General features: G+C 36.6%; 1 protein-coding gene across 3 annotated transcripts in view; it reads right to left on the reverse strand.

Annotated features, from left to right (window-relative positions):
* Window positions 1-992: 992 nt before the first annotated feature.
* Window positions 993-17,955, reverse strand: part of IL15 (interleukin 15) — a 78,051-nt gene continuing 61,088 nt past the window's right edge. For all 3 annotated transcript variants that reach the window (XM_081304649.1, XM_081304650.1, XM_081304648.1), the window contains 6 exons: window positions 15,911-16,009; window positions 14,701-14,798; window positions 13,597-13,681; window positions 11,918-11,962; window positions 9,744-9,881; window positions 993-7,090 (listed from right to left, as the gene is read on the reverse strand). In XM_081304649.1, coding sequence (XP_081160775.1) covers window positions 6,980-7,090; window positions 9,744-9,881; window positions 11,918-11,962; window positions 13,597-13,681; window positions 14,701-14,798; window positions 15,911-15,922 — 489 coding nt within the window. In that variant the 5' untranslated portion in view covers window positions 15,923-16,009 and the 3' untranslated portion in view covers window positions 993-6,979. The remainder of the gene's footprint in view (window positions 7,091-9,743; window positions 9,882-11,917; window positions 11,963-13,596; window positions 13,682-14,700; window positions 14,799-15,910; window positions 16,010-17,955) is intronic.

The following is a 17,955-nucleotide window of genomic DNA, read 5'->3' on the forward strand; positions in this document are numbered from 1 at the left end:
TCCTCTTTAATTATTTCTCTTAATTCATTTCTCACAGTAGACTTATTAGTAGTTAATTGAAGTTTTAGTCCTACTAAACTTTGGATGTTACAAGTTCTCTAAAGGTCCATGTGTTCAAGCCAAGGTCATGAGTCTGGTTCTGTTGGGAGGTAGTTCAGCTGTGGAGAGGCAGCATCTTGTGGGTCATCAGAAATGTTCCCTTGAAGGGGACTGTGGGACCATGGTCTCTTCTTTTGTCTCTTGATTCCTGACCAGGAAATGGGCTGTTCTGCTCTGCCACATGCAGTCACCATGATGTGCTATCTTGGTATGAGGTTAAAAACTGTGAGTCTGCCTGATGTTCAACTGGAACCTCCCAAACTGAGACAAAATTAACCTTTTTCTCTTTCATAAGTTAATTACCTCCCATACTTTTTCTTTTACTCTGGAAACAGAGTAATACCAATCTCAAAGAAAAAGATCTTTGATCTTTGTTTCTAAGAGAACATAGGGATACCTCATTCCTTGGGACACTTAAGTACAGTTTCAAATATGTTTTCAAAAATTTCATTTCAATAACTTCATAACTATTTAGATAGCTATAAACTTGAATATTCCAGAATTTTGTCTTTTATTAGCTATGGATTCTGAAGCAAAATTTTTAAAAAGTTTTTTTTTTAATCAACTAGATGTTTCAAGATCACTTAGGGAAATTTCAAAAAACCACAGATTCACTATGGATTGAGTATCTAATTTATGCTTTTCTTCCTGTCCTTAGATTTGGAAGGTAGTCCTATGCTTATTGTGAAAAGACTCATTTCTTTGCTAACCAGATTACCTCTCAAGTCACCTGGAAGTAGTTTTGTCCAGATGGTGACATCAAAATAGGTTATCATCCATTCTCCCTCTTCAATACAGTCTTGATCATGCTGGAGTCTTTACTAGAGCCTTTAGTGTTACTTGGTATTTAGTAGTACTTTTTCTTCTCCATTATTAAAAACACAAATCCTGTTGTTTGGAATTTTGCTAACATTTCCTCTCTTCTTCAATGTCTGTACCCTTAGGACAGGACTCATTATCAGTGTAGTTTCATGTTGCTTTGAGTTCCCCATGCAAATTTATTTACAAAATTCAGAATAATCATGAAACAGTTGCAGTTTAACAAAAGTACTACAAAAAAAAAAAATAAGTCCTTCTAAGTTTATGGAGAACTAAAACCACAACTATTTATTTTGTTTACATCTACATAACAGTTTAGACTTTGTTTAATAACAAGTTTGATAAAATAAATAAATTATGCGAATAACTAGAAACTAGTAAGTAAATTTTAGCAAAACTGAAACATCTGCAAAAGATGCATATCAGGCAACTACAAAATTATTCCACTAATATAAACTTTTATTTTCTTTGGGTTTCCTTTAGTTTTAAATCCAACGACTCATTTCAAAGTCAAAGATACTAATTGTATTTAATAAATTATCATTTGAGGAATGAGCCAACATTTGAATGGACTAAACTATTACACCACCAAATTTACTGTTTTTTTCATTATTTTGAAAGTTAAATACAAATTGAAATTTCTAGCAAACACAAAGAAAAATAAATTGAAGGAAGAATTGAGGCAAGATCAGTTTCCTCCACAGTCAGAGTGCTATGTAATTGTTTATTCCAATCTATTTAAATGCAAAACTCTGCAGGACCAGACCAGTAAAAACAGTGCCAACCATGTCCCAAACTGGTATGAATAAATCTGAGCTCTGTAGAAATGAGAGTTAACCACCTAACCAAAGTCACCGAATGAACTTCTCTGTAGAGCACTCATTTAAGAATACATACAAAATATCCTAAATGGGATTTTACATGTGTATCATTTTAAAAAAATGATAATCTGAGCAATTGCTTAAAATTTAGAGCAAAAAAATTCCTTTAGGGAGGCGTCCCCTTTCCCAGTCAGTGTCCACACATGGGAATCCTGAGGCAGAGGATGAACCAGTTGCAGAAAGGCAGAGAGAGGGCTGAGGCTGTGGCTCAGCGGTAGAGTGCCTGCCTAGCACATGCGAGGCACTGGGTTTGATCCTCAGCACCACATAAAAATAAAAACAAATAAAAATAAAGGTATTGTGTCCAACTACAACTAAAAAAGTATTTAAAAAAAAAAAAGAAAGAAAGGCAGAAAGGTTCTTGGTTTTATTATCTCTGCATTCTCCACAGAGAGTGAGCTTCCTTGAAGTCTTCAGTGGGAACTTCCATCCCTCGTTCTAGGTGTCACTGCTTTCAAATATTCAATCCTTTGAGCCTATATTATGTTTATTGTTAGAAATAAAATAAAGGTGATTAAGAAATGAAGTGAATTCTTAGGGGTGATTGGGTTCTGCTGAGAAATGGTGTCCTCTCAGAAAACTAAGTTGTTTCACACGGGAAGTTGGAAGCCCCATCAGAGGCCCAGGAGTCTTGATTTCATCGCGGGGACAAGGGCTCTCCTTCCTCTCACCTTTCCTGGCTCAGACACTAGAAGGCCTCTTTGTGAAGGTAAAGAGCTCTTCTGCTTAGCAAACCAGTCTCTCTTAGCAAACAACACGTCTCTTCTGGAATGGCATATACCCTCTCCAAAAGCCATCCAACTGAAGAGCTGAGAATGGTATCTTGTAAGGCTGTGGGTGCCCACTCACTGTCTGTTTGTAGGGAGAGATGCTTTGCTGTCTAGATTCCGAACGTGCAAGGCACTGAAGAGTCAGGGCCAAGGGATCAGCAAAAACAACAACGATTTAAAAGTGTACTGTCTCTGGTTTGCTGTTTTGAATTGAGTACTTCAGAGACAGTGTGACATTTTTTTGATGCCACAGTGTGGATAACGGGTCTGTGGTTTTCACTCTTTAACAATCTCTGAGACACCAAGAGTTTACAATATATTAAAAAGAACAGATTTCTTTTCAGATGAAATGTTTGAAGTGATGCTATTAATAATGCTGTGTATAACAGCTGCTTTCATTTATTCATAAACACTGCACAAACATCTTGTCAAAAGGAAAGGATTTTCTCTTACTATAAAAAGATAATTAATTCAGGCTGGATACACTTAATGGTGCATTTGCCATCTGGGCAGAGCAAACAAGACACTAGAATAGAATTGTGCGAAGGAAAAATATCAAAATAGGGAACAAAAATATATACTTAAACTTTATTTTGATTTCTGGAATAACAAATAATTTCCCCTCCTGAGTATTATACTCATGCTTATTTAAAAAGAAATATAAAAGGCAGGACGGTGTAGAAAAATACACAGCTGAACTTGGGCACAATTTCAGGTCATTTTTTTCTTTTTTTTTCTGTATACATCAGTGACAAAAGTAAACCATTTCTGAGGCTCCACACATCTTCTCCTCTATGCCCAAGATAGACAATCTCACTGAATAAAATAACATAGATAAAAGTGTTTTGTGAACTTTGAAGAATCACAACTGACTCTCGGCCAGGTCCTTAGAGAGAAGAACCCACAGACATGTTGGGGGCTTTGACTTAATAGTTGAACTCAGGAAGCTGAGCTTGTCTGATAACCACGATCTGGAAAACCTTAGAAAACACTGGCGCTTGTCCTGCAGGACTGTCACCAGGCTAACACTCTCACTTCACCCTCAGAAGGCCAGCTGACTCTTCTTCAGAAACTCAGCTTCCTACTTATGCTGTCCATAAACCCACCCACTTTGTCCCTTCTGACCCTCCGCAAGGCCAAACTCTGATTATATGCAGTGTCATTGTGCTTCTAGAACTTTCTCTGCCTGGCCACATCTTGGCTCTGTCCAGCTCCCTCTTTTACTTAGCAGAACATGGTCCTCCTGCTCTCAGGCCTTCTCCTCTACCCTTTCTCCTGATGAGAAGAATTGGCTTCCCTTATAGCAAACCCTTCTCAGTGAAGAGTGATGTAGAAAGCCCTTCTTTCAAGAAGTCTTCCCTGTGGCAAATCTGGAGCACAGACCAATTCTGAAGGTCCCCAGAACCTCACAAATTAACCCTGACAACTGTCACGTCCCGTGTGCCGAGAACACTAGTGTGGATGGAGAACGAGTCATTACTTGTGAGGTTGCTTTCCATTAAGAAATTTATTAAATGACTGCAGTGATGGAGCTCTTGTGAGATGACGCTCTTAAACATAATTTAATGAAGCTGAGATTAAATGGTGAGATTTTTTTTTTTTTTTTACTTTTCAACTCTTCCCTTGACTGTAGAAAATTCTGCTTCCAATATTTTTTTTTTTCTATGCATGTCAGAATAAGAGTCTTATTTGTTTGGGGATGTATAGCAGAGCCTGTGACACCAGTTGATATTGAGCTTGCCAGCTCTCCCTTGCAATCCTTTCTCCTGCCCTAGACATTCTAGACTTCCTTTCATAGAAGCAATAGAACAAGCAGCAACCCAGCAAGCACTCAGCTGGTTAGGTTGATAACATGACTCTCCTGATGAAATGGAGACGCCATGGGGGCCTTTTCACAGCTATAACTGTAGTCCCTAGCAAAAAGTTTCCATGTAGTAGGCTTTCAATATACAAGGTTCCGAAGTGATTGAGAGTGAATTCCTTAATTAAGGAAGAACAGTGATAAAACAATGATGATGAAGACAAGCAACTTGTAGGCTGACCCCAGAGTCCCTGATGATAATATGCTGATAGGGTTGACACTGTTTACAAAAATCAAATGTACAATTTTAATTTCTGCTTCTGTGTAGCCATTTCTTCTTCAGTACCTTTGAAGCTTATTTTAAAATTCAGTGCTGAAGGAGTGAAATGTAAGATATAAGCATGGCTCTTTATTAATGATTGGTTAATTTTTCTCCTCTGTTGCACAAGAGAATGCAGTTATGATTAGGAGACTTCTTTAGGCAGTAAAGTGTAATCTTGAATAACAAATTCCCTAGTGAGGACCCAGTTGTCAAGAGACACATTCAGAAACATTGAACCAAATCTCTATGGAAATGGGGTTTCCTTTGGGCCAAAGATTTACATATGGCATGCATTGTTAATCATAACTCACCTGTGTGTGCAGAGAGCTATGCTAAGCCTGATATAACGGGAATAATAAATAATGCATTCTCTAATATTTCTGTGTTGGGTGGGGGCAGAGAGGAGGGAACAATCACATTATTTGACTTTATATTGTATATTTTGGTTTGATATTATGAATTATTGAATCTGATGACCATAAACAGTAACACATAAAAATAATAGTAACACATGAAAACATACAAGCTCATTTTTTTCAACTACATCATCATCACCGTCATCATCAGCAGCAGCAGCAAAATAATCCCCTTGATTCACTTTTTAAGACAAAGAATAAGATTATATACAAGTAATTGGGTTTTACAGATTCTCCTGACTCCCTAATTATGCACTGGTTCTGCTACATTTCCACGTCCCCTGCCTTCTAGTCCTTTCTGTTTATTGCCAGGTTAGAGTGTAGAGATGATTTTTTCTCCTATATCTTTTCTTTGCCTGCAATTAAGAAAATGCAAGAACATAATTCATCAATGTGACTTAGAACTGTAAATCTAATTTTTATTAGGCTTACCTTTACTATTTGAGGTTCAATATATGATTTTGTACTTTATTTATTATATACAGTGTGTGGCAAATATTTTCAGCATTTAGGGCAGTGGGCCAGTAAACACAAGATCCTCTAGGCAAATGATACTGGGCAGGTAAACCAGGATGGAGAGCCAAAAAGGGAAGTTTTTAAAATAAGATTGATTTTTTTAAGAGCACAAAGCATGAAAAATAAAATTTAGACTGTTGTAGATGATTGCTTTGTTTCTTATGCTAAGAGGGTTTAAAATAAATTGCAAACTTATGCCCTGAGTTTCCTAAGATCAATAGAATTGATCCAGACTAAGTAGCTAATTTGAGAATAATTCTAATTTTGAGCACTGGAAAATTCCAAATTTTATATCCACTGTATGTATATATGTCCAAAATGGGCTAATGGCCACTATAAAATATTATGGGAATACAACTGGTATTACAGTTTTTCCTTCCCCCATCCCAATGAACTTCAGGTGGGGGACTAACCTTTATCTAAGGATTAGATTGGAAACTTAGAATTAAAAATAGTATTTTTTAAATTTTTAATACTTTGTACCAATAGAAAAGCTAGAGAACTTGCTAATTTTACATAGTAAAATGCAAAGAAATTATAATAAAGTGTCAACAGAAAATTACAAACCATTATTTTCTGTTCAATAACTTTGACTCTTACAAATCAGCAGTTTTTATTTTACAACATAAAATGCCTCTACTTGGGAAAGCATGAATATAAGTGTTGTTGAAACCATCAGTTCACTGTTCTGCCTTTCAGTGAAGGTGTGTTTATTACCACTACCACCTAAGATTTACTGGTACACACTGTACACCAGGCATTGCAATGTCTTTCTTTAATAACAAGTGCTGTATATATCTATAACTAAATTACAGCATAAAGCACAGGGTGCCCATATAGTTCCTCTTTTGTTGGTAGCCAGTTCCTTCTCTGGGTGCTACAGTGACTGAAGAAGTAAGTGACAGCCAGTAGTCAGTGGTTCCATACATGCACACCAGCCCAGCTATGGCATTGGTCAGGCCCCGCCATGCTATATAATTAGACTATACCCTTTAAACAAATGCTGCCCCCCAACCCCGTTTTCCTACAGGAGGTAAAATATCAGTGCAATTTCAATTGATGAAAAGTACACAATTTTATTCACAATTTTACATTATGTTACAAATATGTACAATTTCAATAATAAATTAAAAATAAATGAGGAAAATAAGTCTGAGAAAAGTGCATAGTTAACTCTGTCACTGACATTTTTCTGCCTTCATTTCTAGGAGTTCACATGATCCAAGATCCTGCTCATCTTCTTGCTGGAACATCTTGTTTTGGCAGCACATTTGAAATGCAGAGTGTTTTGTTGCTTCTAAGCATCAGGGAAGATGTTTGTTAATAACAGAAACACTGAAGAGGATCAATTGCAATCAAGGAGGGTTGATGAACATTTGTACAATATGCTTAAAACTCTCCAAAAATTCTGTAATATTTTTTTCCTCCAGTTCTTCGCATACTTTGCATCCAGATTCTGTTATATTCTGCCAAATAAAACGGAAGAATTACACTGTTGAGTCTAATATACTTCTTTCTTGGAATATCACATCTAAACTATATGGTGAGGTCTTGAGACGAGAGCTTTGACAAATTAATATCACAGAAAGAAGAACTATGAGAAAAGAGAATTGGGACTTTTATGATATAACTTATTTTTCCTATAATGGATTAAGGTCATTGAAAAAAGTAAGCCATGCCTATCAGACTTCCTGCTTAGAGTGCTTCCACGGTTTCTTATCATCTCCTCCTAGCATGGTATAGGGCCCTTTGCCTCCCTGCATCCTACATGAGCCCTCCAAGAGCTGTTCCTATTCCTGTCACCTTTTCCCACTGCTTCAAATGTTATGCTCTGAGAACATCCAGTGAGCTCCATTACTCCTCCCCAGGCACACAGCATGCTATTGAAGGCCTCTCTGCTTCTGTTTTTCTGTTAATTTCTTCCTATTTTAGCTACTGCCATGTACATCTAAGAATATTCAACTGTTGTCTCCTTTAGGAAGGGTTTTCTGAATCCCTGAGCTCCCTAGGGCTCTGCTCCATGTCCTGTCTCTCAGAACTCCTCGTTTAGACCTCTCTCATATCCACTTCCCATTTTACATTTACTTGATGAAGATTTACCCCTTTTACACTACTAGACTCTAAGCTCTCCCAGGAGGGCAAGGTCTTTCATTTCTGCTTCTCCAGCATGAAGCATAGGGCCTGGCACACAAAAATCACTCAATCCTTATTGGTGGCATTAATCCACATAGGCAAATACTACAGACTGTTGTAACTCCACAACACTATCATGAATAACCAGAATATTCCAAATGTAGCAATCCCGAACAAACATTTCAGAGGTCATCTGAACCAACCATGAAGGCTGTGCCAGCAAAAATTAGAACTAGATTTTATAATTAGGCACTTGGAATTCAGATTCACCAATATTTGTCAAGCACATACCATATGCTAAGTATTGTCAGATTGTATATACTACTGTCCTATTTGATCTTGAAAATAATCATCAGAGAGGAAGGCGAAGATATTAAGTGATCCAGCTCCGCTGACATATGCAATTGAAATTCTCCACATCCAGGTCTTTCGATTGTGCAGACCTGCTCCCTTGAACCACTACACACATTCCACACTATGTCCTAAGGGAGCTGACTGTCCACAAACACTTTAAATGGTTCCACATTGATACTGTCATGAGTTATCTGTTGTATGATTCACTCTCTCCACTGATAAGATGGAGGTAACATCTTAAGTGTTAAGCAGCCATAACTGTGTTTGCAAACGTGTTGGCTATTGAGTACAGGTGAGCCATTATTCTGAAAATTGGCATAGAACACTGAGAAAAATGCCTTACCCTTTGAAGCTGACATTCTGAGGGGAAAGAAATGGACACTATTCATTAAGTAAAGTGCATGATATGTCAGGAAGTGGGATGTACACAGGAGGGGAAGGAGACTATTAAAGGGGGAAGAGCTTGCATTGAAAATAGGTGACATTTAAGCCAAAGACCTAAAGTAGCCTGGCATTTTTAGGGAAAAGTCAAGGTCTCCAGCCACGCTCCCTCTGAATCACTATTCTTTCAATTGCCTCTGCCTGAACATACTTCCCCAGACAACCTGAAGGCTCACTCCTTCCCATCATTGTCACAGGTCATCTTAGGGAAAACTTATCTAAGCCTACAGCCTTTACCTGTTCCCTTTACCTGCCTTCTTTATTGCCACTGGACTTAATGAATAACTCATTTGCTTCCTGATTGGTTGACTTCTATTTCCTCCCTCCTTAAGAGCAGGGGTCATGGGTGTTTTTTCAGACTGTATTCCGAAGGCCAAAATGAATTTATTAAATGGCCTAATTTGACGACACCCTCTCTGTTTCTGTCATTTTGCCTTTTGCATGAGTGTTCTGCCATGAAAGCCATGATTCTTTGTGCTTTAGGACTCTGCACAGCTGGTTCCCCCACCTACCATGGCTCCATAGCATCAGCTCTCTTAGAACCCTCTATTGCTTACGTTGCTGGCATGTCCTAAACTACACTCCAGTCATTAATCATTAATTATGATTATCCTTTTCCAGCATAAGGAGACAGATTCTGTTTGGTTAGAATTCTGGCTTCCCATTTTACTAGCTACATGAATTGGAGCAAATGATTTAAGCTCCCAATATTCCAGTTTCTTCACCTTTCAACTAGAAATGAGGTTCACTGGATTTTAAAAAAGATATAAGGATAATAATCTCACAGATTTGTTTTGTGGATTAAATGAATATCAGTTTAAAGCTTTAAGAACAGTGTCAGGAAGTGGGACTGAGTACACAGTAAAACCCCAATGTGAGTTACTGTTACTGATGTTGAACATGTGATTATGTAATTAGATTAATGTTTATTTAAAGCAGCTGTTTGGTTCACCACTGTGACTGCAGCACTGAAGCACACTGCCTGGCATAATTTAGCAAATGTCTATTTATCAAATCAGTCAATGAACAGTTGAGGACCGTAAGTATATGCCAGCTATGGTACCACTTTTGGATGCCACTCCACTAGAACTGAATAGCACTGCTGAGAAAGACCTGCTTGTCTACTAATAACTTCTTGCAATCAAGCCAAAAACATCAGATGTAGCACTGTAAAACTATTGGATAACTCACCCCATTAGAAGATAAACTACTGTTTGCTAGGAGGATCAGGTTTTTTACTGTTTCCTCTATGTCTCCATCTCTGGACTCATGTGAAATGACTTCTAGCTCCAGGAGAAAGCAGTTCATTGCTGTTACTTTGCAACGGGGCTAGAAGTAAGAGTTACAAAGAGACATTTTGAAAAAAAAAAATCCATTATTCATTTTTACATTGATGTCATTTTGATTATATAAAAAATCAAGCCAAATATTTTATAAAGACATAAGATACTCATAAAAGATTTTACATAGGAAGCAGCTTAATTTTTTTTTCTTTTTGGCTTTGAAATCAAAACCAAACCAACCAATCACAAATAAGAAAGATGGTGCTATTATGCAGGAGAAAGAACTTAATACCAGAAAACATGAATGTACTCAGCTGTTTTCACTGTGCACCTTTCCCTTGTGGAAAGCATGATAACACTGGCCCTAGACTTTCTAAACCTCAGTACAGATAGTCAGTGAGAATTTTGGAAACAGATGTATGTTAACATTTTAAATAGTGGTAGCTGCTAATCACACTGTTCCTAAAATTTCCCAAGTTCCAGAGGCAGAAGGGACTCTAAGAAATATAAATATAAAGAAGGAATAGTGTTGATTCAAAAGTTGGCCAAATCATAAAGGGACCTCAAAGTATACTTTCCACAACAAAAACCTAAACTTAAAAGAAAAAAAAAACATTAAATGATGATTTGACCATGACTTATTAGACTTTGGGTACCCAAAGCCTGGTACAATATCTATATCCCTGCAAGCACTTATTAAATGCTCACTAAATGGATGAATAAATGGACACCCCATGTGCCTGCCCCTACAGTATCCTTATCTCCCACTGCAGCTGCTCATGATTGAAAGGTGGACCCTATTACCATATAAACAATAATAAAACTGAGGTTCAGAAATGTTAAGTGACTTCTGAAGTAACACAGGTAAGAAGTGGTTGTGTCAGTTTAAATCTAAATTTCAATTTCCCCACAGCCCATGAGTTGCAAGGTTTTCTTCTTGCAAAAAAGTAACCCCAGGATGCTGAGAGTTGGTGGTTCTCTGACTGATTTCTGTTTAGAAAAAAAAATGCAAAGAAAAACAGAAAACGTGCTGAAGCCAGGGGAGGGAGACAGGAAACAATTTCCATGTTCAGCAGCACTACCCAAGTGTTTGATGGACATCTGCTTTTCCTGGTTTTTAGCTACAGATTCTTTTCAATTCACATGAAATGTTAGTGGGGGAAAAGCCGATTTCAGCGAATTTCTAATTGAAGAATAACAGAGAGGACACTGTTTTGAACACATACAGCACAGAGTGTGTTTTTTCACAAAGTGAAATTGAGAACTCATTTCTTGGTTTTAGTGATAATCCGGGGAGAAAGACTAACAGCAAAACCAAAAACCTACAAGCCCCAGGCAATGTTGGTATATTAATGAAACCAATTCATCATTTTGAATTCTGGTAAGTTTTATGAACTATGTGTATATTCCCTCATACAGAGAACTTAATCAGAATGCTTTTCTGACATATGTAAAGATCCATGCAAAATACGGAACACGAATGCTCCTAAGCAGTTTGTACAAAATGCGATTTGAGATGATGATACATGACAGCCTAGAAATAACTGATGTGGGGATACTTTTAAATTGAATCAGTTAACCTGACTCTAGCATCATGATTTGACCACATCACAAAAGCATATAATATATTTTGTTTGACATTGATGGAAAAGGCTTTTGTGTATGTGTGTGTGTATTTTGATTGGCACCATTAAAAAAACAGTATTTATGTAGCTCTTTGTCCCCACGCCCCACAACCTCAACAATCACTTCTAAAATTTGCAGATGTTAAGGACATAGCATATATTATAAACACACATCAAAGTTATATTTCAAAGCTATACACACTTCAATTTTGAAAATATGCTTCTTAGATATTTGAAAACTGAAAAGAAAAGCAATTTTGAAAAAGAAAAGATGGGCTGGGGATGTGGCTCAAGTGGTAGCACGCTTGCCTGGTATGCGTGCGGCCCAGGTTCGATCCTCAGCACCACATACAAACAAAGATGTTGTGTCTGCCGAAAACTAAAAAATAAATATTAAGATTCTCTCTCTCTCTCTCTCTCTAAAAAAAAAAGAAAGAAAAAGAAAAGAACTACTTACATGGACATCACTCTCTGTATATAAAGTAGCATCCATATGTAAAGACTGAAAAGAAACAAAATTACATAACATGTAAAACTTTGCCCTGATTCAGATATCATGAGAGCAATTTACTGAAAACAGTAAATTAAGCCATTTAAATCATTTTTATAACTTTGACATAATTTTAGATTCCTATGCAATTTTGAGAGAAAACAGAGGGATCCTGTGTACCCTTCACCAAGTTTCCCCCAATGGCAATATCTTGCAGAACCATAGTACAATATTACAGCCAGGGAATTGATAATGACATAATCTTCCTTCGTTTTTCAACTTTACCAGTTTTATGAGCAATAATGTATGCATACATGTGAGTGAAGTTCTATGTGATTCTGTCTCATAGGTTCACATAACCATACCACAGTTAAGATACAAAATTATCATCATTAACCCAAAGTTCTTCCTGCTATTCTTTAATAGTCAAACCCTTCTTCCTTCCCACATATCATTATTCAACCCACTACAGTATGGTATGTTTTCTTCTATTCTGTAATTTAAGGCTTCCCGTCATTATACTTGAAGAAGCTTCTTATAGATAGCATAACTAGCCTGTGTTTTCATATCATCTCTGCCTTTACTTGGTGGAACCTCTCCTCTTCTTCTATGAAGCCAATATCAGGAATGCTGGATTTTTGTTATTGTTGTTGTTATTGTCCTCAAGGTCCCTGAGCCTCCCTGCCTCCTTTTCTCTCTCGTATTCTATCTTCAGGTTAACTGTCTTGTCATAACCATTCTGCTAATGAGCCTTTCCAGTTTGTTCTGTGGTTCAGCTATCCCCGTTTTTAGTTATATAATTTCCAACTGGTTCCTTTTATATTTTCTAGTTATTTGCTAAGGCTTTCTATTATTTTGTTTCAAGGATATTTGTAGCTGCTTTTTGAAGCACGTTTATAATGGCTGCTTTGAATCCATGTTAGATAGTTCCAACATCTGGTCCAACTTGATTGTGATGTTTCTCTTCTTGGTACAGTGATTTTCGTTGGTATTGTGGCATTGTGACTATTATGTTAAGAGAACCTGGTCCTGTTTAAATCCATTTTAACATGCAGTCAGCTTCTTCTGATTTGGCAAGTTCTGACCTATTTCTGTATGTAGTGATTCCAATGGCAGCTAAGTTTTCAGGATCTTTTTGGTGTCACCTCCTGTGGTAGGAGGAATTTCTCTCGGCCAGGCTGCCTGGTTTCTTAGGCAGAGAATGGGATACCCACATCCCTCTGGGATAAAGTGTACCACTTCAGACTGTTGTTTTGTATGGGGCCCCTGCTTATCATAACCGAACTGATTCTGGTGGTATTTCTTGGTGGAAGAAGGGGGTCTTTAGTCTAGAGACAAGACATCCTTCCTTGGAGTCAGGTCCACCTTGTGTTTGCCTGCAGGTGGCTACCAAGATACCTGGCAGTCTGACCTGTGAAAAGTGGAACTTTTCAGGTAGGCCACTTTTAATTAAATTTTAAAGATAACCAGAACCTAAAAATACTATGGAAAAAGATGTATTTTCAGACTATAAAATGCAAATAAATTTCCACAAAAATATTATTCTTTAATGTGACATTTCATTAAGGTTGATAGAAAAATATAAGGAGAAAAAATACACCATAGCAATTATACCAGCTATTTATGGAAAATAAATGAGTACTCACTTGAATAAGATTTTCAATTTTTTGCAAATCCTTTCTTACATCTTCCCAGTTAGCCTCTGTTTTAGGAATACCTGCACTAATACAGCTGGGGAGGAAAAAAAAACAGAGCAAAGCATTTGAATGATATATTACTGTCTTACTATAAGCAACAGAGCAATTGAAATGTTTTTATTCTGACCAGTGTGAAGGTCAGTGCTATCCCAGTCTCTGTGCATTCAATAGTCTTGAAGATGAACTTAAGCACTGAATACAGCGTGCACCTTGACACTTTAGGTCAATTGCAGGACTGGCCAACCTCAAGGATTACCGAAAAGTCAAATTAATGAAGCAGAAACAATACAAGATGTATGGCCATGCTCAATAACTGTTCTTGAATGAGTTACTAGTTTTCTTTAGGTAGAGGCTCCAGGAGCCTACTATGCAGATCTTAAAACAGGCAACTATCATTTTCATATAACAGCTGTATCAGTAAATGTTCTTTCCAGTATGTTCAGTTCCATGGTGCTCACACTATTCTTATGCTTGTAGAAGTTTCCTTCATATACTTTGCAAACTTTAGCCTGATCTGGGCTAAATGATTATATTCTTAGTAACTTTGGTAAAATTTGCAGTTTAATATCCAGATGAAAGATACTGACCATGTAACTGTGGAATAATTGCTAGAGTTTGGGGAAAAACAGTCTTTTTTGATGGATCTTGTACAGAAGCATGATAATCAAGGCTAATCTAGTTTATGAGGAACATTTACCTGAACTAACCTATGGTTCCCCATACTATGAAGGTATGAGTGGAGGAAAAGTAAACTGTGATAAGATTAGAAAATAATAAATCTGGTGCTGGTGGCCAACTGGGTGCAGTTGGAAATCAAAGGTGAGGGGCGAATACTTATTTGGAATATTAGGAGAATGGAGAAATGAACAGTTGGCTGATCACCCAGCCTCCTCTGAATTGCTATAATCTAGCCCATCATACTCCAAATTCTTCCTTCCTAGAGATAAGAGCAAACTGACCATTTTTCTGGGGACAAGTTTCATGGGGAAGACATTCAAGGACAATAGTCATAGCCTTTTATATGCTGATTATGATATCTAAAGGTAAAATTACCCCAAAATGAAGACACGCATGCCAGCCTCAGTTAAAAAATGAGTATTTAGAAGTAAACACACATAGCACTGGATGGAAGTAATTCTCAAATGTGGTTTCTGAAAAATAGAATCATAGACAGATAGTGAAATATTTTTAATTGAAAAGTTAAATGTAAAATAACATTTTATATTTCTAGGTTCAAAAATGTAAAATTATTATTTCATGATTAATATTCTTTATCAAATCATGAAACTAGAATATATTTTTTTCTTTATCACTCACCTCCAAATCTATCTGTATGCTCAAAATTATTTTTTCTAAACATTTTTTTTTTTTTTAGTTATAGGTGGACACAATATCTTTATTTTATTTTTATGTGGGGTTGAGGATCGAACCCAGCACCTCATGCATGCAAAGTAAGAGCTCTTCCTCTCCGCCAGAATCCCAGCTCCTCGAAATTCTTTAATAAGTGTTTCTCTGGATGCACATTTCTGATAATCACTTAACAAAGTTTACATATTTAGTACTATACTTATATACTAATGTCACTTAATTTTTTCTATTATCTTTCAAATCCTGTCATCTTTCTCTTCTTTTTAATAGACGAACATATTTTATGCAGCACAGATTTAAAAAATGCACTGATAACAGGTACACCAGTTAAATATTAGTTTCATGCCACAATTTGAAAATTAATAACATATTAACATGTGATCACTTGGAAAAAAAACATATGAATGGATTCAAATAAAGATGTTTTATTCTATTCTAAGAGCCTCAGTATAAGAATTTTTCTTGGTGACTTAGGAAAATCATTTATCTCAGACATTCCCAAAGTTTCAATACTTTTGCCTACTCTTTGTGTTTTCAAAGCTTTTATAGTTCTGTGCTTCATTTGGTCTCCACAGAAGAGATGAATTATTCTCAGACCTTGCCCTCAAAGACTGCACAATTTACTGCACAGACAGACATTTTAAGAACAAAATAGAGTGGAATGAGTGACATAATGCATTTACAGTGACACGAAGGGCCTCGCAAAATTGTTAATCTTGTTTTGAAAACTCCATTTAATTTATTTTCAAAATAAAGACAATCCTAGGTGAACAGATATCTGTGACACCCCAAGGTCTTTAGCAACTAATCGTAGAGCTTGTTATGAAGTGTCTGAGATTCAAATGACCTTTGAAAGAAAAGTGCATACACTATTTTCCTCCTTTTTTTTTCTTACCGAAATTCTCATTACTCAATGCCAGAGTAAGTCCTCAGGTATTGAAGAAGAGCCTGCTATGGTAATGGGTTTCCAGCAGCCATCCATCCAGAATACCTCCTGTAATACAATTCCAGGTGAAGGACAATCCATTAAAGTCACGAGGAGACGTTTTGGAAAGAAAGGAAAGGAATTGATGTTTACTGAGCACCTACTTTTTAAAATGAAATTCCCTGCTATATGCATCACATTTAATCCACATGACAGTCCTGTGGGGTAAGGTAAGCAGTTTGGGTAAGCTGCCCCATCCCCACATCCTGTATGTGACAGCCAGGATATGAGACCTGGTTTGTCTGATCATAAAGAGTGAAACGTTTTTATTGTATTGTGTCCCTGAACTGAAAATTTCTGAAATAACATTAGTGAAAAGTATATGCATGTAAATTCTTAGATTTGTATGACTACTCTTTGACAATCCAATTTCCAATAGCAGTAGCTACTCCTACAGACATTGAACAGATGTGTTCAGTCTTTGAAATAAATCATTGTTAATTGGAACATCATTTGAGAATTTCTTAAGTATAAAGTTCTACTTTTTCTAATTTAAGGTATGGGAAGAATGCAAGAATCAAAATATATTCACCTCCATTTTATTAAAGTATTTAAAATTAAAACATAATTCATTGTTGTCCTGTAGAAATAATATATAAAAATAATACATATTTATTGGCCTCATCCACAAAAATATCAAAATATGCCACATCCCCTGAGATAAGTATTTACTACAACTATTTCATAAGGTCAAACAGTTAAATTCTTACACTTTTAAGATCTTTCTAAAACATAAAATGATTGCTTTAAAAATCAATAATGTACTAGTTTAAAAGGAAAAACTACCATTTATCAAGGTATTAAACAAAATATTACAAGGATATGTTTGAGGAATATTTTTCCTCAAGAATGTATTAAACCTAATTTTCCTGTACATCTGACCTAATCGGCCCATTGATCGATTTATTTAAAACAATAAAATTGCTGTTCTTACTGTTCTCATTTCACAATCATACTCTGTTTACATTATTTCAGTGTTCAACATTTCTTACATCATTTCACAATTATTTTTGTAATTTCATCCAAATCATCTTAAACTCTCTACATTTTTTTATAGTATCCCAAATTCTACATTTAAAAAAAATACTATTCATTGACTTGGGATTGAAAAATGAATGCTAAGAGTGATGCAATATTTAGTAAGGCCTTGGAAAGCTACTTTAATAGACAATGAGGCTTTCTTTCCCTCCTGGGTTTCTGTAGCAGTGACCCCCTCTGTCCTGTCTGGCTACCTCCTGCTGGCATGAAGAAAAGAAGACTGAGTGCTTTAGCCAGAATGTTCCACAGTTGCAAGGGGTTCTCAAGCATGACAACGACAGGAATGCAGTAGGAAATGTCCTCAGAAGCTTCTAACAACATAACCATAACAGAAAACCATGTAGCTGAAAAAGGAAAACATGTTATGGCTTTGTCTGGCATCTGGAAAAAGGACATAAGTATCTTTGTGGTTTGAAACAGCAAACCTGGCTTTCACCAGCAGCTTTGGAGGTATTCAACTTGCCACATACTATCATTCTATGGAGCACCAATTCTCCTAAGAACATACGTGTTTGTGAGTGGATGTAATCCCTGGGGATTAAAAAAACAAAACAAACATTTTTTTCTTTTACTAAAATTTTTATACTTATATTTTAAATTTTTTCTAATTAGCTACATATGACAGTAGAATGCATTTTGACACATTGTACACAAAGGGAGCACAACTTCTCCTTCCTCTGACTGAACATGTTGTAGAGTCACACAGGTAGTGGGAATCCATACAGGTATCTAGGGTAATAAGGTCCGATCCATTCTACCGTCCTTCCCATCCCCACACTCCCTCCCCACCCCTCTGCACAATCCAGAGTTCCTTCATTCTTCCCCACTCCATCCCCATTATGGATTAGCATCTGGTTATCAGAGAAAACATTTGGCCTTCAGTGTTTAGGGGATTGGCTTAATTTGCTTAGCATGAT

Source organism: Spermophilus citellus (assembly GCF_964194105.1).
Source record: "Spermophilus citellus genome assembly, chromosome: 8".
Taxonomy (NCBI): Eukaryota; Metazoa; Chordata; class Mammalia; order Rodentia; family Sciuridae; genus Spermophilus; species Spermophilus citellus.